Source organism: Drosophila simulans, chromosome 3R (assembly GCF_016746395.2).
Source record: "Drosophila simulans strain w501 chromosome 3R, Prin_Dsim_3.1, whole genome shotgun sequence".
NCBI classification, from domain to species: domain Eukaryota; kingdom Metazoa; phylum Arthropoda; class Insecta; order Diptera; family Drosophilidae; genus Drosophila; species Drosophila simulans.
Genome location: NC_052523.2, coordinates 11,144,156 through 11,169,263, shown reverse-complemented (window position 1 = coordinate 11,169,263; position 25,108 = coordinate 11,144,156). Strand labels below are relative to the sequence as shown.

At 41.1% G+C, this 25,108-nt stretch overlaps 2 protein-coding genes across 6 annotated transcripts; both read right to left on the bottom strand.

The window, feature by feature from the left end:
- Positions 1–1,881: 1,881 nt before the first annotated feature.
- LOC6728034 lies at positions 1,882–23,056 on the bottom strand. Of its 5 annotated transcripts, none has more exons than XM_016176705.3 (8): positions 22,864–23,056; positions 21,971–22,129; positions 17,249–18,050; positions 12,411–12,898; positions 8,976–9,198; positions 8,204–8,331; positions 7,310–7,496; positions 1,882–3,606 (listed from the first exon to the last, which is right to left on the bottom strand). In XM_016176705.3, the coding sequence occupies exons 3-8, from the start codon at positions 17,619–17,621 to the stop codon at positions 3,197–3,199; spliced, it is 1,809 nt and encodes a 602-aa protein (XP_016034649.1). In that variant the 5' UTR covers positions 17,622–18,050; positions 21,971–22,129; positions 22,864–23,056; the 3' UTR covers positions 1,882–3,196. The 5 variants fall into 5 exon arrangements, with proteins under 5 accessions (XP_016034649.1, XP_016034648.1, XP_039151294.1 ...); XM_016176704.3 differs by having other exon boundaries at positions 7,310–7,478; XM_016176708.3 differs by having other exon boundaries at positions 3,186–3,584.
- Positions 23,057–23,675: 619 nt separating this feature from the next.
- On the bottom strand, positions 23,676–25,091 carry LOC27206465 (low choriolytic enzyme). Its single transcript, XM_016176703.3, has one exon. The coding sequence runs from the start codon at positions 25,084–25,086 to the stop codon at positions 24,331–24,333; it is 756 nt and encodes a 251-aa protein (XP_016034647.1). The 5' UTR covers positions 25,087–25,091; the 3' UTR covers positions 23,676–24,330.
- Positions 25,092–25,108: the final 17 nt, after the last annotated feature.

Genomic DNA, 25,108 nt, shown 5'->3' with positions numbered 1-25,108 from the left:
TTCCACTCCCACACCACTGAATGCAATTGCATTTTGCAGTTGCAGCACTTGAAAGTGCCAAATTACACATGGATGAGGTGGCAGGGAGAACGGATGGCTGGAAAGTCATGCATTCGAGAGATGAAATTATAGGGCTGGACATAATATATGAAACATTATGATGTTGTCCTTGCCGCAGCCGTTGCTACTTGACACCACAACAGATACACTGGGAAAAATATTTATAATGCTAAAAAAAGAAAGCTACACTTTTAAACATATTGCTCCTCAGGGAATGTTTATGCTGTCCATTCCCTTTAAACGTCAATAAATATAAAATAAAAAAATCGTTGGGCCTGTTGGCCACTTGTCCTTGAGTAGTTTGCTTGCATAAAATCCTGACCACTGTCCACCCGAAAAACCCCATCGCTTTTCCGCGAAACTTTTCGTCAATAAAATATGTGTATGTAGCATACTTTGCAGCGCCACAGGACGAAGGACAAGCGCGGAGCTGTGCGGGGAGTGCAGGGTGAACATATTGATTTTCCATCAGCGTGCGCTCAACTGTTTAATAATGTGCTAATATTTATTAAAAGCGAACGACGTAACGTCTCACGTAACGTAATGGCACGTAATGGCGTAGGGTCTCTAAATTGTGGCGGCTGAGAAGGAAGGATGGTGGAAATAGGAGAGAGCACCGTGTTAACCGGGTAAATGTGTGTGTAATGTGTTGCAAGGACTCGGCATTCATTATGCCTCCCTTACGGCTGGCCTACATGTCGTATGATTAATCCCATTTCATTATATTATCGCTAATGCCACATCCTAGCCCTTGTTGCTTCCGTTTTCCGGGCATGAAAAATGGGTTTTGTCCTTGTTTTGTTTGAGCTTCGTTGTCGACTAGGCAGGACCTGTTTCACTTTTACTTACGCATAATTTATTACACATTTGTTGGCCCATTAAACCCGCCCATCCAACAGCTGACCATTAAAACAACTCAATTAACAGTTGACATAATATGCTTTAGTTTTCTTTTAGTTTCCTTTTTTCAGTTTTTGCTTTTATTTTCAGTTTTCTCATTCATCCATTTGTTATTTGCACATTTTAAATTCTTACATTTTAAAAAGTTTTCTTTTTTACTTCAGTTTCTGTTCCGAACTCGGTTTCGGTTTATCGTATTTCTGTATGGCTCATATTTAATTGAAGGTTACTTTCAAATGTTATGTTTTTGTTTAGCTTTAATAGCTGTAATAACATTGTTGATTCAGTTTTCGATTTTCTGTGTTTAATAAACTAGGTTTTTAATGTATATATATATAGCTTTCTTGATGTCGTAATTTTATAAATACACATTTACATATACAATATTCACTTCAGTTTTATGCGGTCTTTTAGTTTTCATGTCATACTTTATTTATTTTGAATGCTTAGACTAAAGTATCTCGAGAATTTGTCACCATCTGAAATGCTTGATGAAATTGGAATTTTAGACAGAATTTTATTGGGCAAAGTTTGAATATATCACGTGGAACAAAGGAATATTGTGTGTGCATTTGATCGACAGTTGACAACATTTTTGCAATAAATATCGAATAACCATAAAACGCCTCATCAAACATAATGGGATTTCTAATTTGAATTCGCTTTTTCCATTTCTGCAGCCTGCACAATTTAAAAGGCATTATTCGCTTGAAATTTTATATGAATGGAATTTGAATGCTTATATGCTTTGTTGATATTTTACATGGTAATTGGAAAAGCGTGGGGAAAACCTGTCGGGATTTGGTTTAGTCTCTGAGTAATCATGCTGTATTTCAATAGTGTTTTGTCTGTTATTACTGTTTAATTTGTATTTTTGCTTAATGCTTAGCTTGATTAATGAAACTTTTCCCTTTACTTTAATTTTTATCAATAGTTTTTTGTTTTCTGTAACGCTGGATTTATTTTTCTTTTCAATGTATTTGGTTAGCTATGTGCTCTATGGCAAAGTTTGGTGTGATGACAGAAATTAGTCAGACAAAAGATTTTAGTTATGGAAGAGCCCAAACTTAACTAGGAATCGGAAATGGAAAACAAACCATTGAAATGTGAATCGAAAAACACTTGTAAAACGTCAGAATAATCATTTAAATGTAACATTGTAGAGAGCTTTTTCAATATTTCATAATGTTTTTTCGTTCTTTAACACTTGACTAATTTTCGTTTGCATTGAGTAACAACAAATAAATTTATGAAATGTGCAACAATTTTTCATCTCAGCCGATTGTATCCTAAATTCAAACCGTTTCAATCCTCTGCACGTGGGGTAATACTTACGTTTATTTAATTTGTACATTACAAGAACGAAACGAAACAACTTATTCGAGGGGTTTCCCTTTCACGTATTTTATGACTTAATTTCTAACCATTCAGATGCAGCCAAAAGAAAAATTCTCCCCTCAACGTGTTCTGCTTTTCCTCTCATTTTTTTTTTATTTCCTTTAACTTGTAGCTAAATTTTCCCCTTTGGGTTTAAGTTTCTTTTATATTTTACACAGTTTTTTTCGCTTTAACTTCTAGGGTTTTTTTTCGTTTTTTCTATAGCCTGTACTTGAAGTTGAATGTTTTTAGTTTGCGTCTTGCTAATTGCCTTTCGGTTGAACATTTATCTGTCTATTAGGATTACGCAAAATGCAAATGAGAATTTCTCCATGCTTCGAGGAAACAGTCGCAAAGTGGCAGTCGAAAGCGTTTTCTGTTCTGGTATTTGCTGGAAAAGTATTTTCCCCTTGCTTTTTGTTTGTGTATTTAATGCAGTGTAGCTTTCCGAAGGGTTCGTTCTGCTAAATTTTGGCTATAAAAGTTACAAAGGTTGGAAAGAGTCGATCGAAAAAAGCGCCTCTAGGTATGCTAAGCAGCCTATTTACACAATTTCCAATTTCTAAGGGAACCAAAGACTTAGATAGCTTCATTGTATGATACAAAGTCGTACATAAAAAAAGGCGACAACTTGGCTTGATTTCGGTTTTATCTATAGTTAGGTATATCATATATTTACGTTTTCTGTTTTTCATTTCGTTTCGGTTTTGTGCTAAATATTACGTATACGTCGCTGATTCATAGAAAAACGCAATAGCCAATAGAGTTATGTTGTATGCATACTTTATAGTTATTATAGTTACAGCTTACGATTGAGTTAAGTTGAGAATGGCCTTGAGGAGGTTGTTGGGCGTCCAGCTCACCTTATGTCCGCCTCGTAGGGCTGCCTACACGCTGCCGCCTCCCTGCGTGATTGTGGCTTCAGAAATTGCCGAGGATCCTGCTGCTGCGTACCTTTCCAGTGCCAGCGCCAACACCATCGCCATTGCCACCTCAGAACGCTGGCGAGGAAGTGCCGCATGTCGCAGGCGAGTGTCGCACATCCTGGCGATCCAGGACGCTCCCCCGTCGTCCGCCCGGCGGAACGGAGCGGCGGGGGCGTGGCCAGAGCGGCGCCCAGCAGCGCAGCGATCCACCTGCAAGCGCCCAGCTGCAGAAGCACACAAACAGGTACACAAACAGACAGCGAGTGGGCGAGGGGCGAGGATGCACTGGTGCCGCGTGCTGCATTGCTGCTGGGAACTCCCCTGGAAACGGAATGGGAAACACCTGTTTAATTTACATCTTTATTGCTGTCCTTATACTCAGACATTGGGCGAACTGAAAAGTCGTTAAGTAGTTTGTTTTTGGCTGTGGGTGGTGGGTGAGTGTGCACTGTGGGAAAGAATCACCGAAATGGGCGATACTTTAAATTGAAGAATATATGGTTAAAAATATATTTTTTGTACTTAACAATTATTCAAAATGAAGTAAAATAGTATTAAAATATATAATTATCATTATTTTTGTTCCGAACATCAAGCAAGAATCCTTAGTACCTTCTTTTACATTTGAATATCAAGTCTTAGGGTCGCATAATCCCGCAACTGTAAACGGATTACCACCTCCCACAAAGGGCAGTGGGTGGTGGCACCCGAAAAGCTGTCAAACAATAAAACTGCGCAGATAAACGAAAAGCACGAAACAATACTTGGATTGTCACGAAAGTCAAAACAACGAGCAGCCAAATAAAACTTACAAAAAGAAGCCCCAACTCTGCGGCATGAAATAAAGGCAATGGGAAAACGAGACTAGTAAAACGGAGGACTGTTTACAACTTAGTGAAACTGTTGCAGGTACAAAAGCATCAAATGCACCAGTAACTTGCAACTGGAGTTTACAAACAGAAAGGAAAAATCAACATTGTGAAGAACTTAGTCGAGGATTGCGAACCCTCCTTACTTGGGTGTAAATGCTATTTTATAATAGAATCTAAATCGTAAAATTGTATATCATTAATACTTTTCTAAGCATTTGCTTTACTTATAAATTATATAAATTAATAACTCATCCAGAAAAATAAAACTTTTTAAATAACCTGAAAATACTGAGTCTACTTACACCAAACAAATTGCCGGCACTCAGGACTGCTTTATTGAAATTTTTATTTCTATCAGCAAACTAAAGATATCAAAAAACTTTGAGTTGCCCCATAATAACTTTTGATTCCCTAGCAGAGGAAAAACAATTTTATGCACTGCAGCTGGCAAGGATCGCTTCGGAGTGAAATGGAAGTCCCAACTTGCACTTTAAGTCCCTGTCCTTCGGCAGAAACTGAAAGCCTGAAAGTCGGAAAACCTGAACGCCTGACGGCGAGCCAGACCTCTGACCCCATTGATGACGCAGTGGCTGCTGCTGATGCGGCAAGCCAAACAAGACAGAAATTCCCCAGATGTCGCTATATGTGCTGTATGTGCCTGTATATGCATTACAGGTAACAATGAGCAATAAAAAGGAAAATAATGCAAAAAGTAAGCACAAGATGGCCGCGGAGAAGTGAGAGTGGAAAACTTTGGCGCTGCAACACGATGACAACAAAAGCGGAATGGCAGCAGAAACAACACTGTCGACGGGCATATAATAATAACAAACAAACAAAGCGAAATGTAACGGCAAGTAACAATGGTGAAAGCAGCAGAACAAGAGACAAAACATAATAATAATCAGAAACAAGTGTGCCAAAGCAGTTAACGGAAACAACGCGCATTGCATGCGCAATATGCTGACGGGGATGAGTGCCCCTCGTCCAGACCCCTAACACACGGGAAATACAGTGAACAAAATACGAACCTATTTAGGAATTACATTTATTATTTAACAAGAGCCTTAGATTGACTAACATGCCAATGGATTATAAGTTATTGCGTTACAAAAGGATCTTTGCAGCAGTTTGTTATTGCCATTATGATGTTAGCCATTATGATGTTAGGCATTAACAGTAACAGATTCTTCAGATTCTGCAATGTAAGTTTTTAATAACTGTAAAGCCTTAAAAATATTCATTTAGTATAATAAAATCTTAATCAAATCCTGATACAAATTAAAAACTTAAATATTCGAATTAATCTAAAATAAGATTTTTTCGCAGTGCCTGCATAATTGTATATGCTCTGCGAAAAGACAACGCCGTGTGACATTATCTAGCAGACACGGTTGCTGCGACAACGACGACAACTTGACATTAGTGAAAGTCGCAAAGGAAGTAGCGTGCAGCAACTGCTGTTCTGGCTTTTCCAGCTTTTCCTGCTGCTGCTGTGAGTTTTCCTAGACAGTCGGAGGGGGTGGTGGTTAAGGGGCAATCTACGGGAGTGGGGTGGAACATAAACATAATTTTCATGTGGCACGCGTGCCAGATTCAGCAGGAGGCCAAGACCCCAAAGTTTGTAAGGCAAGTGCATTTAAATACTCTGCTTTTCAAATGAGTTATCATGAAGAATACATAATTATTAACATAATCACAACATAACTTAACTTATAATATATTTTATATATCTTATTTTGAGTTTTAATAAATGAACAGAAACTGTATCCATTTCTGAGTGAAATATGTCATTTGCTTTCACCTAAGGAGTTTCGGAGCTAACAACGCTTATTACCAAGTACCCCTCGAATGTTAGGAAATCTCCTGAAAATATCTTTGGCCCCCTGGCTAGATTTGCTTGGCAAACATTGACGGTTTCCAGAGTGGTTGGCTACAGACCCGGCAGATGAGTATAAATAGGTGGCGGGTTCGGGGGATAATGATTATCCAGCGGGATGGGGAACACAGGGAAAGAAACTGTCGCTCCATTCCACATAATTTTCACGTGCCACTTTTCTAGCAGATTTCACTTAGCTGAGCTCCCGTCTGGTTAAGCTCGAAAAATTGAAAGAGACACCACTTACGCCATCAGCAGGCACTTTCCCCCTACATAGCGAGTCCATTCACTAATCAATATTTGCTCATTGGCTTCCGAATCGATTCCTTTACACTCTTTTGTTGATGTTTTCACGTAGTTTTGTCGAGTTTAAACAACACTTTGTTGGATAGTTATTGTCACCTCTACGTTGCTTGCAAACTTTACCCCCTTTCGCCGTTTCCGCTTCCTCTGGCGCCCTTTGGCACTCTGTTTTGCCCGACTCTTTTTACGCTGGCCTGGATCTTTCTGGGCTTTTGTGTCACTTCTTGGGCTGCCCGAGGAGCTTTAGCAGCTGCAATTTCTATGGCTGCCTTTGGACAGATTTCAGCCATTGATATGCTGACTCAGGCCTGGTCGCCTGCGTATTAACTGCTCCAAGGGGATTTGGATCTCGCTTCTAGGTCTGAGACAGAAATTCTTGAGCTACTGTCGGTACTTAACTCAGCGGGCCAATTCGCTTGCTTAAATGTGTCTTTTTAAACGAACTTAAATTAAAAGCGTATTTAGTTCTTAAACGACTAAGGTATCTGCATTCACGTTAACGCTACGCTAATCGCTAAATCCACTTGACTTTATTTAACGGCTTCCTAACAACTCACTAAATAACAAAAAATCTAGCTAAAGCGGTCCGAAATAAAATGAAATTTAAACATATATAAAGTCAACAATTATTATTACTAAATAATTGACTTAATTCAACCAGTTTCATTTTCTGTTACATAACTAAAGCAATTGCAATGTGAAACCACTTTTCTTCACCATTAGCCGATGTCGACTTCTAGTTTTTAGTTTTCGACTGCATTCGCATTCTTTTCCGCTATTACATTCAACCGCCCCATTCAACCCATTATTTTTTGTTGTCTTCCAGGCCAAAACTCGTCGTGTAACCCATTAGCATTCCCATTGTGCAATTCCGTTTTTTGTCACAGTTTCATTTCGTGTGTTCTCTACTGTTTTTCAAGGACCCATTGTTGTACTTTTTGTGTGGATATCCTGTGGCTGTGTGTGGGTGTGTTGTCGTTGATTTTACTTACCATTGAGCACATGTACCGTAACGCTTTTGGGCTTTGCATTTGATGGATTACACTGATAATGCCCGGAGTCCGATGGACGCGCCGATTTAATTAGGAGGAACGATGTGGTCGTATCGCCCTTATTGGTGACCACGGACACGCCTCCGCGCGGCGAATCATAGTTGATGATCTGCGGGTGAGAGGGAAACTTCTGAAAGTTATAAAATATTTTGCTACATTTCCTGTTGGGCGATGGGGGCGGACTCCACGATTTTCTAAGCCATAAAACCTAGGCCAAATTACGCATACGCACTGTTGCACACTGGCCAAATTAAAATCAGTGGGCGGAGATAAGACGTAAAGTCCGGAAAATATGCAAAGTAAGGAAAGAGAGATTGCAAATAAAACCGAAGCAAAACAATAAAATTAAATCTCTTTGGGGCACAAGGGAGAAAAAAAAAAGAGGAAAGAGTCAGCACTAATGGCAATATTTTTTCCCTTTCTTGTCGCCGGCTCTATAGAAAATACATAACAATAGAGGACCGTCAACCCTTAAAACCCAATACAATAAGCCAGGGGCACAAGCATGAAGTGTGAGGAAAACACCTAAAGTGGAAACTAAAACGTGGCCGAGTCCAAACAAAACCGAAATCCATTTAAAGCATGGAACCGAACCCTTTTCCTCAGGCTCTGCTTCCACTTCCTTCCTTAAATGGCATTTGCTAATATAAAAAACCGAAAGAAGGAAACTTTTCGCTCGGCAAAGCTAATTTAAAAGTTACTAAATTGAACACTAAAGGGTTTCCACACTTTTCTGGACATTTCGGGAGGAGGAAGACGATAATGACGCCCCAAAGTAATTGCTTGTCCTCAACAAAATGAAAGTGTGTCTGGGATTAGGGAACTCAGACTCACAGCATTATTATGATTCCAGAAGATATAGGCTGGCGGCTCCGGTGAGTTTTGTATGATACAGGTAAGGTTTATAGTGGATCCACTTTCTATATACAGATCGGGTGCACCGATGATCTCCGTCGAGGGTTCTGAAAAGGAAAAGGCAATTAAAAAGGTGAAGCGCAGAAAATTGTTTTGTGGATCAAACAGGAATAAAATATCAATTAGCTAAGAGCAAGATTTCCATCTGGGATATTTCAGTAGCGAGGTGAAAGGAAAAACATGTTCATCCTTTTCAAGAGACGCAATTGGAAAGCGCGAAGAGGAGGGAAATGAAAATATTTTTCCATTATACTACACTCTTTTGTTATTTAATTCAATCAGAATTTAACGCGCCAACTTCAACCTCTCGAAAGGATGAAAAGGACACTTTTCGTAGGTGGGTTTCCATAGAGAAAGCGAGTTTAAGTTTCCAGTAAACCTGAATGCGCAAGAGTTAAAGCCAAAGTGTTGATTTCATAAGGAAACAAAAGTTTCTCAAACACTCGGGTAATATATTTTGTGCAATAAGAAAAATGGTGCAAAGTGCTGGCAGCAGGAAACATTTCCGGATTTAATTTGAACGAAGAATGGTGGGAGTTTTTATACAGTTTCAGAAGTTTTAAGTATATCGCTATAGGGATTGTATTTCTGGAAGAGTTAAGTAGAAAGTTTAAACAATGTATTCATAGAGCATGCCAGCATTTAAAGCGATTTAATGAAGTATCATTCTATTTCGATTTTGCCAACTTACCAACGACATTCAGGTGAATGTAGTGACTCATGTGGGGTGTGGTCGATACCTGGCACTCGTAGATGCCGGAATCGCGATGTTGCGGGTACTTGATTTGCAGCATCCAGTCTTCAGTTTGCGGCTGATGAATGGCCCGAAAGCGCTGATCCGACGTGTATGTGTATCGGCCAACTGTCAGCAGATGTATGTCCCGATGTCGCACCCACGACACCTGAAGCAACATCTGAAATGATTGAGAGAACGAGGAAAGTTTTAGCATGGGCCTTAAGATTTCGGATTTCATTTGTTTGGCAAACAGTTTAAAAAGTCAATTTCATACGCATCTGCTTGAATGGAGCGTGCTGTGGGGTTGCCCTTTGTGCCAGGGCCACACGTGTAAAATGCAAATTTATTTTGAAATATTTTATATGATTTTTCGCTTGCGCTTGGCAAGGTAAACTTTCAAGGGACAAGAACAGGTGAAGTGATTTCTTTGCCAGACAACAAATTGGTTGTAACAGGGGCTAGCACACACGCCCACACTGAGAAGAAAAACGCATAAGCATCAATTAAAGTATCTGTGCTAATATCGAATGTATCTAAATAGGATTTTTTGCATGAAATGTGTATATCTTATATATAGGAGACAAATTAAGTTAAATTTTCGCCTAAGCTAAATATGAATGCGTTAAAAACCAATTAAATTATTAATAATATTTTTTCCCTTGGTGCACTGGGGACCACACCTTTGCCAACCACCTGCTGTTTAGTGCTCAACTTTTCCTCGCCCGAGGGCGCAACATTTTTAAGTGACGCTGATTTAGGGGTTGCCTAAGTCACGAGCGGGGGGCTAACAAATTCGAGCGTGGGGCAGTGCTGAAAGGGTGGGGTGGGAAGTGGCAAGTGGGTGGGGAAGGACACGCCTGGCTGTGTTGCGTGTCATACGTCAGCTGCGGGAATTTTCAATTTCAATGACAACAGCTTAGCAACATCCTGCCTAACGATGAACGACGACGTCGAGGACGACTTTGCCAAAGTTAATGGACAAGAAACTCTGGGCAGGAAGGAAGGAGGAGCTATGAGCGATGATAGGTGGGTGGGTGTGTGGATGGGGGATGGCCCTTGGACCAGGTGTTAGTTGCCAGACACAAAGGTAAACTTTGGCAGCTGCTTAAGCAAAGTTGCATGTAATTAACACCCAAAGTCCTTCAGCAGTGATACCACAAACGGAGTGAGGCAACAACTTTTACGCACAACCAGACACATTTTCACTGGTTTTTGCCGCGCTCCCTAACTTTTTTTTATGCGCATTAAGCTTGTTTACAGTATCGTAAAATTTTAAGCATATCAATATTTTCCTTCATTTACTGCTTGCCAAACGAACATCAAAATCTGGAAATATTCTTTTACAGCTCAATTTGTGAAGCCGAGTAAAGATACATATATAAATTATGTAAGGAGCGGTCTCGACTGATTTCGCTGTGAGAATAACTTTCAAATTGCAGAAATATATGGTAAAGAATCCATATAGTTCAAAAATTAAATAAAAATTTTAATAAATTGCGTTTTTATTTTTACTATTATGTCTTCAAAGACCCTAACGTATAGAGAAACCTCTAACCGATGCACCTTTCACCTTTCCACTAAATAGTCCAACTTATTTCCTTGGAATTATGGAAAAGCAGCGAGACCTTTCAGGCTTTGGTTGTGTGTGTTCGTGTGTCTGGCATTAAAACATAAAGCTCTCCCCGAGCAAAGCGCAAATGAAAAACGTCATTAATAATGCAGGAACCATCAACATCCGTACGCTGTTTATCATTATAGACGGTGTGAAGCAAAGAGCACACATATACGTACGTACCGTACATACACAAGCGTAAAACAGAAGGATTTTTCTTCATCGTTTTTCCTTGGCGCTTTCCCCATAGCACCAGCTTAATTCTCACCCAGATGCTGCCAAATCTCAGCAGCAATGATGTATTACTCCAGGTGGAAAGGCAGGAGGTTGGAGGTGAGGCAGCAAAAAAATGGGGCGGAAGTGGGTGGTTTTTGGGCGGCTTGTGGTTCGCCGCAAAACTGAAAGCTAATTAGATCTTAAGCTGCCACACGAAGGTAATGAATATATTTTACAGGTTGCCTAATGTGTTGGTTTTTTTTTCGGGCAGCTGATGAGCAAAAAATGGATATTTTCTTAAGCTGTCTGCCGAATATAGAATTTTATAGGGGGATATAATTTCTAAGAAATTTTAAATATTATGTGCAAACTGCTGCACAGCAATGTGCAAACAATAATTTGCTTATTTCCTAGCACACTCAACTATATGTGTTAACCAACTCACTTTAAGATCATTCTCACTTGAAATTTATTGTTCACAGCAAAGGTCCTTCATTTCTCTTCAACCAATTCCCAACTTCCGAGAGCTCTCTATCGTTAATTAACTCGTTCACCAGGACACAAAGCCAGGAAGAGATCGATGTGGATATCCCACCTAACACGTTTAATGAAGTTATCCCGGGAACGTAGTGTGTCGCACATCCTCGAGCACAAAACTTTCGCATCGTCCTACCCACAAGGTGGAAATCATTTAGCCCGCTCGATACTCAAACCCAAATTGAGGTTGCCTGCTCCCCCCCTCCCCTCTTCTATTGTGTACAATTTAATAATCACGCAAATTAGTTTTCGAAACCGCAACTCAAACAAGCCAGAACCCCTTGCTAATCACAGGCTGCCAGAAAGTTTCGCTCAAAATAGGAGCACCATTGTGGGAGGTGGTGCATGCAAGCCCAGAATTCCGGGACATGTAACGTATTATTATCGGAAAAACGGGCAGGGACCTTCTCCGGTCGTCGACGCCGCCGGAAGTGACGGAAACCAAATGACTACGGCCTAGAAGTAACGGGACTGAGCTCCTGCCGCTCAGAAAGAAACAAAAAAAAAACAAAATGAATTTCGGGGCTTTTTGCTACATTTGAATAGTTCAGGTGAGCGAAGGGCTCGACCGGAAGTGGAAGTGGTGGTGGTGCTGGAGATTGTGTTTGTGAAATGTTTGCGGCACTTCCTTCCGCTCACGACGCAAAAGTTGAATAAAGTAAAATCTGTTTCCTGTTTGGGTATAATTAATCATTGCGTTCTCTGGCAAGCGGAACAATTAGCCAGCAGGCCCAAACTCCGCCTCGCATTTGGGAGCAGTCAACGTGCTAATTAGCCAGCCAGAAAAAAACCGAATACACAGTGGGGCAGCCAACAAATCGCAATTTGATGGCAATGACAAAGAAATTAAACGATAATTACAAGCCAAATTGTCAACTGATGGCAAACATATATGGCGTTAATTTTTTTTTTAAGGTAAAAACGTAATAATGACAAAACAATAAAATATTTAAAATTTCAATATCATTTTTTCCTGGTTTTGGTTCCATTAAGAACGAACATACTCGGAATTTATTGCAACTCACCGTCTTATTGCCCAGATTCTTGACTCGGCAGTTCAAATAGGCCGTCTTGCCCAGCAGGGCGGTGACATTCTTGGAAAAGGCCTTGTCGAAGTAGGGACCCGCATTGCGGGCCTCCTCCAGATCGATGCTGTTGCGATGGAAGCCGGATGCAAGCTGGGAGGAGAATGTGTTGCTGCTGGCGCTGCTGGCCTTGTGCAGGCTGCTGCTCGGGATTCCCGTGATGGTGGTTGGGCCACCAACGGAGCTGCGACTGGCATCGGTAGTCAGCGCAGCGGATTCGGAGGCATCGCCTGATCCGGCAGCGGGATGGCCGTTTTTGTTATTTCCGCTGCTATTGTTGCCGCTTCCGCTTCCGGCGACACCAGTGGGACCGGGAGCAGCCGCCTCGCCCGCTCCAGCTGCCGATCCTCCCACTCCTTCGTTGGGCAGGGCATTGTTACTGCTACTCATATCCTTTGAGTTGTAGGAGTCGCGCTGGGCGGCGTAAACTGAAAAAAGAAATGGTATTGTAGATGTAACAATCTTGAAAGCCACAGCTGGAATAATTTCCCTAATAAATACATTTGGCAAAGACTTTTGAAAACATTCAAGACCCATCTCCATTTGTTATTGAATGTATTTATTTATTATTAAGTTGACAAGGTCACCTTTTAAAGGAATTTAAGTCTTTACCCCATATTTAATTTAGCCCACGGTAATTCCGAAAGGTGTTTTCTCTCGTAAATGTTTCAAATTCAAAAACTTTGCCACAAAGTCCTTCAATCGATGGCCATAACAAGCGAACTGGAAACCCGAACCGGGAAACCTTGTAACTCGTTTGGCTTGAACTTTTAACAGCCCACACACCCAACTCCCAATACTTCTACCTTTTGTGGCTGCCATTTAGGTAATTAGCGAATTAAGCACACACACACACACATACACAGACCCCCATCGGAAAAACACGTTTACAACTTTTTTGGGAGGGCAAACAAAGTTTTAGGTGGGTACGCAGGTAAATCAAACTTGTTGTTGTGTTCTCCCCAATTTTTCAGCGTTCTTTTTTTTTGTTTGTTTGTTCGCAATTTTTCGTTTATCAAATTTTCATGTTTTTCCGCACAACCCCATGGCGAATGTGTGTGTGTGGGTACAAACTGGTTGTTGTCGTCGTTACGAGCAATTTTTATCCGGCATTTATCCATCACTTAGCTGCGAGAACGCCACTGCGTCTGGGCCAGAAACTAAGCTCCTGGCCACAGAACCCTCGAATATGGCTCGAATGTATCTCGGGGCACTTGATACGCTTATTACGTCGCAGCTAGCACTAACGTCTCTCTTTACGACACGCTCCTCCACCAGTTTTATGGACCAAGCCGGCAAGTCTGGCTAGCGACTTTATTAGATTAAGCATGTTGTGCACGTCGCCGCCCGAAGACCCAGACATCGAACAGTCCACTGAACGGACTGAGATGCTTCCAGTGACTCGGTCACCGTGAAAAGAGCATAAAAAGCAATACATTTTGGGATCCTTGCCAGCTTGTTTATCAAAAATTACTCATACGCCGCGTGTATCAATGGCATGAAGAGCTCTCCTTAATGAGAAGCAAAAACAGAAATGAGTTCAAAGATGTTACACCGCTGGCTTAAAATATTTAAGCAGAAACCTTTCCCTTATTTTTCTTGAAATATAATATTTTAAAAACAACTGACACAAAAAAAGCTTCTAAAATTCTTTTCTTAAAATTCTTTGATAAATCTGAAAACTAGTATCTGGCAAAGTTCTTGTCACGTTTTGTGCGGCTGAGCTCATCGCCAGAACACACATCCTACATCCATGCATGCTCGTCTTATCACTCCCGCTCCTTCTCTGCTCTGCTCTGCTCCATGTCCTTGGGAGCCACCCAGTTTACTACCCAAACTATTAGCTGAGCATCAGCTTTGGCCCGCTGGCCATGTTCGTACCAGATAAGTCGAATATCCTTCATCATCTGCTCCGGCTTCAACTGCTCTGGCTCCGGCTTTCGCCCTTGCCGTGCCCCTTCCGAGGCTTTCCATCCTCCAGACTCCTCCATTTTCGCAAGCCAAAATGCTATTGACAGCCAAAGCGTTGGGAGCCGTCTGCAGTTTGGCCCTGCTCTTTGGTCTGCCGGCTGGCTTCAATTGGCAGTGCCCAAACAATGTTGCTAATAACCTGACTCCACCCATGTTCTGTTGCGTAGGAGTTTGAAAAAGGGGCGCTAGGGGGCGGCAACCGGGCCAAACATGATAATAAATAAAACGCTTTGGGCTAGAAATTAAAATAAATTGACTGCCTGGGACAAAAGACCGCACCGTCAACTGTTGGCTGCCAAACATAAATTAGACCAGCAGCGAAAATATTTATTTTCCTTTTTTATTATCTTTATGCCCTTGCGAAGGATCACTAAATTGAGGGAATATTTTTTAGATGCTAATCAGTCAAATAAATAAATAAATAAGTATAATAATAATCAAGCTCTTCTTATTTTAACTTGAATGCAGTTGTATACGAGCTAGCTATAAAAAATTAAATATATATATATAATAGCTTGAGTTATTTTTAAAGGGTATTAGGAAACCCATTTCGTGTTTGCCATTAAATTTTCGGTTTTATTTTGGGTTCCATTTCTGTTTTGGCTTAAAAGCGCCCTGCAGGAATTCGCAAGTCGTGTACCGGGGTCACAGTTTCAGTGGCAGGCGCAGTCCTTGCCGTGTTCACGTCCCATGTCCCGGATCCTGAGTCCTCAGTACGGAGTCCCAAGTGCCAAGTAACCGGTCCTGAGTCCCATGTCTTATGTCCCGGTTTGTTACGTCGACGTCAACGTCAGCAACTTGAACACAAGTAGACCGCAGGGCATGTTCCTGTTGCTCATCTGTAGCCTCGTCTTTGTCTTGTTCTTGCTCCTGCGCTTCCCTCTCTTTCTGCAGCTATCTAGCCGTCTCTTTCTACTGGCTTGCTGAAATATTACACCCGCACAGTTATTATTAACGAGGGTGTGGGTGTGGTGGGGGTTGTTGTTGTTGTCAGAAACATTTGAAATGTCAAAACTTTTAGGTCCCCCCTCGCGCACGTGCTACATATGCGTTTGTCTGCCCTCAGAGCTAAACTGCCAAGAAACATCAGCGAAAACAGAGGAACGACAGTCATGCTTAAATTTTTAAATTCACTTAAAAAATTAAAAATCATTTGCGACTTCCCAAACGATTTGCGCAGGAATTGTATATTTAAATATTTAAAGCTTTCCATTTGTCAAGGTGCCTTGGGCCTTGTTTGTGTGGCTTTTACCCGGACTCTGGTCAAAAGAAAAAAACTCCCGGTGGCAGTCTTCTTTTCTCTGTTTAATTTGGTAGGTGATTCTTCGTCGGAATTGCGTGGAGAACTTCCATGAAACCGGACAAGGTAATTGAAGCCGCAGGTTAATATTCTTGCTTGACCTTAGTCCAGTTACAATGGTCGGCAGATAAGATTTCTTTTTTCACGAAACTTTCTGGATATCGCTGCTTAGTTACGGATGAAATGGGAATAACAGCAGATATACGAAAAGTAAGTAAAAGATAAGCACTTCAGATAATTAAGAAATATTATTAAGATTTTCCAGCTGTAACAGAACAAAATAAATCTCTATTTCTGCGAAGTTTGTTTTCTTTGAAAAATATTGCTAACTAATTTGCATATCCGTTGGCATTTTCTTTATCTGTGAATCTGGCATACACTCTGCCCACGACTGCCCGGTTCATTAGGGCCTAATGATGACTTAACTCCTTCCAGCCGCTAATCCTTTGGCATTCGAATTTGGCCCAAAGGCAGGCGCGTCATTAAGCCGGCGCACGGCATATGAAATATGAAAGCCAGTCCACACACAAACACACTCGCCGGCGTTTTGGGGCCCACACCCACGCAATCAGGACTGAGAACTTCCACATCGCCTGGGAGTTGCTTTTGGCCAGGCCAAAACATTGATTTCCCAAGACTTTTCAGGCACACAAAATTAATTACCTAACCTAAAAACGCAGCCCACAAGGCAACAAAACACAGAACACAAAATACAAAATAAAAAAAGGGAACAGAATGAGAAAAACCAGCACACGAAAGACGTAGAAATTATGTAAGGACGACATTGCGCTGAGCCAAGGAGGCGCACACTCATTTTTCCAGCTACTCGATGCTGATAGATTTTCCCTCTCGATTTTCCGGCTCGCTTTGATTTGGCTTCGTTTTTCTGCTGACTCATTTGGGCATGACAACGGCCAAAATGAATGATATCGAAAATCGAAATCAATAAATGAAATTGGTCAAATCAATTTGGCAACAATTGCACTTTTGCGACTGGGGCACACAGCAGAAGAGGAAACTGGAGCACGAAATTTGATTAAAGTTTTCGTTTTACCATGTTTGTTGGTCTTGTGCCTGCCGCATAAAAAAAACCAATTTGAATGGGAAATGAGCTTGGGCTGTGTGGATAAGGCCAAAACTGTAGCCGGAATTAAGGCAAAGGCAATGCCATTCCGAATGCAACTTTCTGTTGCAGCGAAAAGTGGAAACTTTTATGACACTGGATTACCAAATTGTCAGTTGGTTTTTATGAGAAGTAGTCATAAGTTCATTTTCCAGGAACAAGATAATCTAATAAAAATGTGAAGTTCCAAAGAAATGTATATTGGGTGTGCTCAAATTTTTGCTGCACATTGAAAGGACTCACATATTATAACCTAAATATTCTGATTTAGAATACAAGATATGGATAGTAGTATGCAAAAAGATACTTCTTTTAATATGATTTTAAGATTCTTTCAAATTGATTGAATTTTAAGTATGTTATGGTTGAAAGTGCAGGACTCACCTCCATTGCCGGACATCAGAGCCATGAAAACGACGAGCATGCTGAGCATAATCAGCGCTCTTTGCCGTCCGAAGTTGCAGCTGCAACCGCTGATGCGGCTGCTCGTGTTGCCGCTGATGTTGCCGCCGATGTCGCTGCTGCTGGTGTTGTTGCAGGTGGGTGGGTTGCCGTTGACCCGGTCAGCGGTGGATGGGCCACATCCTGGCCACAGTCTTATGCAATCCGTGCCGTTTGACGGTGAGTCAGTGGACTCAGGCTGCAGATGATGTTGTCGTTGTCGCCTGGCTTTGGATGTTGCCACTGCCGCCGCTCGTTGCCTTAAATTCGTTCGTTGATGCTGCTGCTGGCGCATTTCCATTTGAAAAGTTGCCATAATATTTCTCTAGCGAGCGTGTGGTGCCACCCCCTGCGCTGCTATGCGGATTTCCCTTGCTCCCGTTTGCTCGATTCCGCCGCGCGGAAACCTATTTGAAAATGTGTTTGTGGAGTAGCTGAGGGGCGTGGCTGGGGGCGGCCTGATTAGCGCCTGCCGTCATCATCATTCTGCCGCGATGCGTGAAATTGCCGCCAAGAAGAAGGCAAAGGGAATGGAAATCCACTCGTGAATTTCCCTTCTATAGTTTATCCTTCTGCTGGCCGTGGAACTACTTTGCATTTGTTCTGCTCGACAGAGGCTGACAAATCGCCGCCATTTTTCCAGCGATTTATATTCTATTTAATTTCGGCTCGAACACAATCTCACTTCATCTTCATTAGCCGATTGCTGCCCAGCCAGGATTGCAGGATGCCGGGACTCAGCTGCCTGCAAGCGAAAAGGACAAACAAAAGCGTTTCGGGGCGTTAAAAATGTTTGGAATTTCATTAAAAATTCAAACGTCAATGTCAAAATAAATGGAAATTTGTGTGTGTGTGTTTGTGTTGGTGCCTTCGTCGGCACGTGCTGTTGTTGCTGCTGGGAAAACACCCGAAAAACGCCAGAAAACTCTGCCCTTTCCACCTGAAACCAGGACCTACATTCCTCTTCTATATGTATTACATTATCTGCGTGGCGCGTGGCTTGTCTGTCTGTTGGATTGCCTCAGTTTGCTTTATGAATGTGTTTCTGTAACTGGCGACAACAGTTTTCCCAATCCGAGGAATTGTAAGGATAACGCTGAAATTCGCTGCGTTGGCAATATCGTAATGTAATTTTTGTTAAAGCCAACCAATAATAAATTAAATTCGGCAGAGCATGAAGCTTGGAATTTCTAGTATGCTGGGGCGCAGCAAGGAATTTTAATTCGAATTTATGGAGGGGAAATATAGGTAAACAAAAAACCTATTAATAATGGAAATACATTTTGGAATTACCAAAAGAAAATTTACAATACTAGTAGATAAAAAATAGGAATAGGAATCCTTCTTTTATGTGGAAAACTTAAATTATTTTAATCTAGCAAATTATAAATAACAGCTAATAAAACACATTAAAAGTTTAGGTCGCATTCATTTTCGTTTCCCCAGCAACTTTCCCTATAAATCCTTTCCCCACTCGAGATCATGGAAAAAGGACGAGCAAACTGGCAAATTAAAGATAACTTTTCACTCGATTCGGCATTTGTTTGGCGACCCAGGAGAGCACTTGCATTCCATTTTCCGAAAAACTTTCCACTAATGCCTCCCAGCGCTGATCGTATTATGTCTATTTACAACTTTCATTATTCATTTTTGCGACAAACGAAAGGCGGAATGGAAGGCTACAATGGCGGAGGAGAGATACAAAGTGCCCGACAGAATCCAAAAAAATGGGGCACAAAGCGTTAAACAAAAGGCAGCAAAAAAAATCGTTGGGGAATGAAACAAAACCCAGTACTCGTCACAGTGCAAGTTACAGCGAAAGTTTCATTTAAAACTGTCGAGCTGAGTCGCCGAAACTTTTAAGCCCACCGCCTCCCTGGCACTTTGAAAGTTGCAAAAAAAAAAAAAAAGGATGTGGAGGGCTCATTCCAAGGCAGATGGGGATGGAAAAGTCATCAAGTGCAATGTCAGAGCCTGACAAAATATGCAGCAGGCAGCCGCGCAGCGCGGCGTGTCGATGCGTGGCAAATGCGAGAGAAATGTGCCACAAAACTTTCGCCGGCCAACAATGGACGCCGCCGTGGAAAACTGTCGAAATGTGGCATAGGAAAGGCTCAAGGTGAAGCCTGCCGTAATTTTTCCTTTTCTCAAGCATTTTTTTTTTTTTCTGGCTGCTGTCGGTGGTTAGTTTTAATTAGTGCCAAGGTCCGTCCTGGGTTAAGCACGTCACGCTGATGGCCGGGCATTAAGTTGTAAGTGCCAGGGCGTGACCAGCTAACCACGCTCCTGGAAAACCGCCCACCACCCACCGCCCAGCACTACAACGCCCACCGAACATCAGGCATTGAAAGACCACCTGAACCCAAGTCCAAGCCCATGCATAATTAAAGACCGACGTCTCATTAAAATTTCCATTAAAAACTGGGCGGCCACCCATACAATGGCCCAGTCCAGGGGATAAGTTAATCCTTTCCACAGAAAAAACAGCAAAATTCTCTTTTTATATATATGTATTTACAATACTGAAAAACTGCTAATATAATATAATTAAATATTACTTAAATATCAGATCTTGGGTGAATGAATTTCAATCGAGAGCGTTGAAAAATTTCAGAGCGTAACATTTTTGTAGTTTTTCTCGGTTTAACCATTTTTTCCAAAGCTTCCTGCTTTTTTCCTCGAATATCCTTTTTATGTTCAGTGAAGCATGTCCTATTGAAGTGAACTTTTGATGGGTCATCAATGCATTGACATTTAAAGCGACAGCTGTCAGGTCAAACAAAAGTGGAACACGACCACAGGACCTTCCTTTTCACCGATTAATCAAATATGCATGACCAGAGTAATTATGTTTGATTAACACCCATACGTACGCATACATACATATATATATTTCTTTTAATTATGTCTTCGCTCGGCTTCAATTGTGTGCGATTGCCATCTATTATTTTTTTGCTTAACAATTTGCTCCTTTTGTTTGCTTTTGATTTCCTGCTATTTATCAAACATTTGCATAATATTTCATTCATTCAAAATTGTACGCTCAAAGAGTTTCAAAAGTAAACAAAAGGGTATTCATAAAAATTTAAATCAAGTAAATATGTCAATGCCAAAACAAATATAATGGACGCATTTTGCGTTGCACTTCCATTGCATATTGAACTTTATTGTGTCATTTAAAAAAAAATACTGCAACAATTGTAAGCTGATTAAATAGGAAAATATATTCAGGTCATAGAGTCATAAGCAAATTTAATCAGCTACAGTTACTTTTTGTATCAATCCAATTCGATGAATTGGAGGAAACCATGCACATAAAATACAATTTTTTGCTTATAATTTGGCTCAATATTATAATCCTTTTTTTTCTAGCGAAAGAAGGGTTATTAATGTCGTTCTGAAATCCTATAAGCTCAACCGAAATATTTTATGGAGTAACCAAACCGCTTTAAAGCCTTTTTTCTGGGCGGCCTACTTCACTTATTTGTATCTTTCGGTTACTCGCATCTTAAAGCAAGCTTATGAATTTCTTTTTTGTGAGACTTAAGCTGATTTGGGGCAGACAATGAATAAGGAAAGTCAAGGCAAGGAAAAAGGTTAAGTACAATAAAAATAATTTATGTATTTGGGCAACTTTCTGGCGCGCAAAGTTCCATAATAAGTGACCTTGCTGAAGCAGCGTGTAAATAAAATGTTGTTTTATTTTCCAAGAAAATGTCTTGCATAAAATGGCAATCTTGTCGGGCGGAAAGTCTTAGTTACCTTTTCTCTGAGCTCACAGGTAATGGTGTTGGGAAAGTGGTCAAAGGTGTAGCATCTAAGCATATTTTCTAAGGCAATCTCAGTAATGGAAATTTGTGGTGGATGCCACAGAAATATGTGCCACATGAGTGAAAAACTACGACTCTTAGTAAAACTGAAAACGAAGGTATTTCACATGACCTATTTAAATGAAAACCTTACCAGTGGGAATATATGGTTCTTAGAGATAATGGCTCACTATAAATAATGAATCATTAGCTAATGAAATTCTAGAACTTAACAGAGTTTAAATAGGCTTATTAGTATGCTTCCAAAGAACAGAATTACATTTCGTAGTAAACGATAAAATTTTAATTAACCAACAAGTAGCTTTCAAATACTTATAACACTTATAATATTCTGCTTGTATTTTAATTAAAAATAGCCATAATAATTTATAACACCTTTCCATCACTGATTCTTAATATTAGCTTTTAGGAGCATAAATTTGGGGTCCTTCCCCCACAACATTTAATAAAATAAGTTGATTGGAATACCACCCACCTGTATGTTTAGGCACGTGTGTGCCCAGAGAAATTCTTGGCATTTTCATAATTAAATTGAGCTGACAATCCAAGCTCCTCCCACCGGCAATATTTTTTCCTGACCAACTTCTAACCACAGCAAAGTGAAACAGCGAAAAAAATAACACAATAAACAAAAATGTAACCGTACCACCCGTTGGCTCGGCTTTTCCGCCACTGGGAAAACCAACGCAGCACCCTAACTCAAACTATGACACAAATGTGTGGGACTTGTTTGATATGTGTTTTTGTGTAAGGCAATACATGATTATTGGTGTTAACTAGATAATGAAATAAGAAATTATTGGATAAATGGCTCAATAAAATTAAAAGGACTCACCTTTGCTTCGCTGCTGTTGTCCTTTGATCCTGTTTTGTTGTAAATTTTCGTTGATTGAATGGTCTTTGATAAAACTCAAAAGTTTCGGTACAGAATCTTTATGAACCTTGGAATTTTTGCAGTGCTAATTTTCACTTTTCTTTTTCAATTTTTTATCATCTAAATAAAGGGACTTTAATGCTTGCTTTATCTCACCCCATCAAGGCCTGTGAACTCATTTTATTTGCCCCTTTCTTTCATGTGTTGAATATCTCAGCCGTGTGATTCCCGTATTTAAACCATTTCTCGCCCTTTTTCCCATTTTATGCAAATATTCCTGGTTAAGCGGAATGCGACCCTAATTTATGAGCCCCAAAGGGAAAATGCGAAGGAAAAAAGTTAAAAAGCAAAAGTTCAGACGAGGGAAAATCGCAACATTTTCCCAGAAATTTAAAAAGGAAACCCCAAAGTATTTCTTATAATTATTTCTAAAATTCTCGGACCGCGTTAAGAGATATACATATTCCTGGACGACCTTGGCGGTCTTAAAAAACAGCACGCCGAGATGAATAACATTTTTTGTGTGAGTTGGCTGTATGCGAGTGCAACGTTAATATTCCACAGCCGCCGTGTGGCCTTGACAGGTGAGAATTGAGGTGAAGGATCAGTTTGGGGCAGGTTCGGTTTTAAGGTTTAGTCTGGCTTAGTATTTCAGTTTGGTACTCGAATATTCAAGGATCGCTGGCACTCTTGCACACTTTATTTCGGGATATTCGTTACACTTGAGTGTTGCATACTTGATTTTGCATACTGGCACGCAGGTCTAAATTTTCATTTTTCCGTAGATTTTTTCATATATTTCGTTGCTTTCACATTGCGTGCGTATATTTCACATTGGCTCATTTATTATTTACCTTTATTGCACACTGGACCACTTTTACTTTCGACTAGCGCACCCGTGTCCGTGTGAGCAAGCCCACTTGTGCGTGTGTGAGTGGCGTATTGAGGTTGTCCTCCGAACAGGACCTTCCACCGCTTTTCACCGTGAGAACGAACCGAACGATACGACTGCACTGAATACACTGAAAGCCACACGAACGGCGTCGGCTTGAAAAGCCAGGCGACCAGCCAAAGCTCCCATTTTCCTCTTCCCCTTTTTCGGCGAGAGAGCGAGCTTTTCCGCCTAGCACAGTGGGACAAAATGCATTCATCCTGCCAGCTCACTTCCAGTCGGGCTTCACTCTCATCGATGGCACTTTCGAACTTCCCGAAACGTGTGGAGTCTCTTTGACATCCTGCTCCCTTAAGGGCAGCATTCAATGGCCATCTGTTGGCATCCTTACAAAGCCACAACTCTTTGCCCTGCTTTACAGAACTCAACACTTGCCAATAGTGTTATTTTGTACCACTCAAAAGGGTAAACTACAACGTTTATTCTTTTGTTTGTTATTTATATTACTGTTATTTAATTATTACTGGAGATAAAAGAAATACTCTCTTACTACCATGCAGGACATTTATGAAAATGTCATTTATTAGCTTTTATTTGCTTGTTTGCTGACAGTTTTCTTTAAAGGTCAAAGCTATTAAATAATATTCCTCACCTTTCAGTAAATGTTATGCCTATCTGAGCATATAAGTTAATTCGTGTCAAAATAATTGGTAGAAGTATGCTTTATTTTCTTTAAATTTAAGCAGATGAAATTTTCTTCAATTTCTGCTTGATTGATTCTTTAACTAGTGCAATTCGATTTTTACAAAGCCGTCAGGGATTTAAAAGCGTTATTTAAATAAAACGGCATCCATGGAATGGTATCCTGTTCCAAAGTGGGTGGTTACTGGACAGCGGAGTGAGAGACTTCTAATAGGCAGCTCCAGACACTCGGCCTTCTTAAGCACTTAGTGCACATTAAGTGCCAGGGATTCGGATTGTTTGCTGCCCAGTCGTTTGGACTCATGCCCAATCCACGGCAGACCCCATTCAGCATCGAGAAGCCCCGCTTTCTTCCCCAACTGCTCCTTAGTCTGCTTCAAAGTTAACTGACACTTACACTTGCACTTCTGTGAAATCAAATGCATTCGCCTTGGGCTTGGATTTGGATTTCCTTTATGTTCGAGCGGCTACCCATTTTCAAGAGGCTGGAAAAACGTTTTTCCAGTTAACGGACACTGAATGATTGGCATTAAACGGGTAGCACTTTTCGAGTGGGTGGGGCTTAAATGACTTAGCGATAGACTCAAATGAAAAGCCATAAAAGATTGAAAGGCCATGCAATCGGTCTGATAGTTTCCATATTAAACCATTCAATTTAAACACATCCACTTCAGAACGCAACATATTTATTTACCAATCCTAGTCCTCGCGGATTGCTTTCTCCACTCTAGCACTTGTACATCAAACGAATTTTGGTCCAATCCCCTTCGGAAGGTCCTCGCACCTGACCCATTTCCCTTTCCACGGCCTTACCACCGACTAGGGCTCGAATTGTTGGCTTTGAGGGATCCTTGGCGAAGGCGTTCTTCGAATAGTGCATTACGCTCTCGTAGTCGTATGGAACTTTGAAGGTGGTTGTCTGATCCATGGCGATGAACTGCGACCAGTATTTCCTCGGGATATTGTCGTAGTCGATTTGCACGTACTCATCGCGATCGGGACGACTCTGCTCGTGGAAAAGGCCCAGCAGGTGAAGGGTTTCGTGTTGAATTACAGCCGGCATGGTGAGGCATTTCTCGTTAAGAACAACTTCGTGCGGGCCAAAGGACAGGGGTTGATAGCCCACTCGAGTGCCACACATATTGGGCGATTTCTTGAAGGACACATATCGTTTGCCTGCGGGCGGAGATCCTTCGATCTCCTCGAACTGCACACAGGTTTGCTCGCCGAAACTCGACATTGCTGCCCGCACATTGGCCACCTCCTGTTCACTGTAGTCCGTGGAGATGCGATAGAATATCTTATTGCCTGGCCAGCGTTGGAGTGGAGAAGTCAACGCATTTCGGGTCTTGGCCTCCGCCTGCTCGTCATCAACATGGATCTCGTTGTAGTAGTTCTCGTAGGACTCGATTCCTTCGGACGCCACCAGGTTGGGTGCAAGAATTCCCGCCAAAAGCAAATACCGAACAGTTTGAAGGAACATTTCTATACCTGTGACCAAACTT

Excerpts from the sequence above, each read along its gene's own strand:
- LOC6728034 (XM_016176705.3), bottom strand. The coding sequence starts at position 17,621 with ATGGCAACTTTTCAAATGGAAATGCGCCAGCAGCAGCATCAACGAACG. Across the intron at positions 9,199-12,410 it reads AGAATCTGGGCAATAAGACG|ATGTTGCTTCAGGTGTCGTG; the intron begins GTGAGTTGCAAT and ends CAATCATTTCAG. Across the intron at positions 8,332-8,975 it reads CATTCACCTGAATGTCGTTG|AACCCTCGACGGAGATCATC; the intron begins GTAAGTTGGCAA and ends TTTCCTTTTCAG.
- LOC27206465 (XM_016176703.3), bottom strand. The coding sequence starts at position 25,086 with ATGTTCCTTCAAACTGTTCGGTATTTGCTTTTGGCGGGAATTCTTGCA.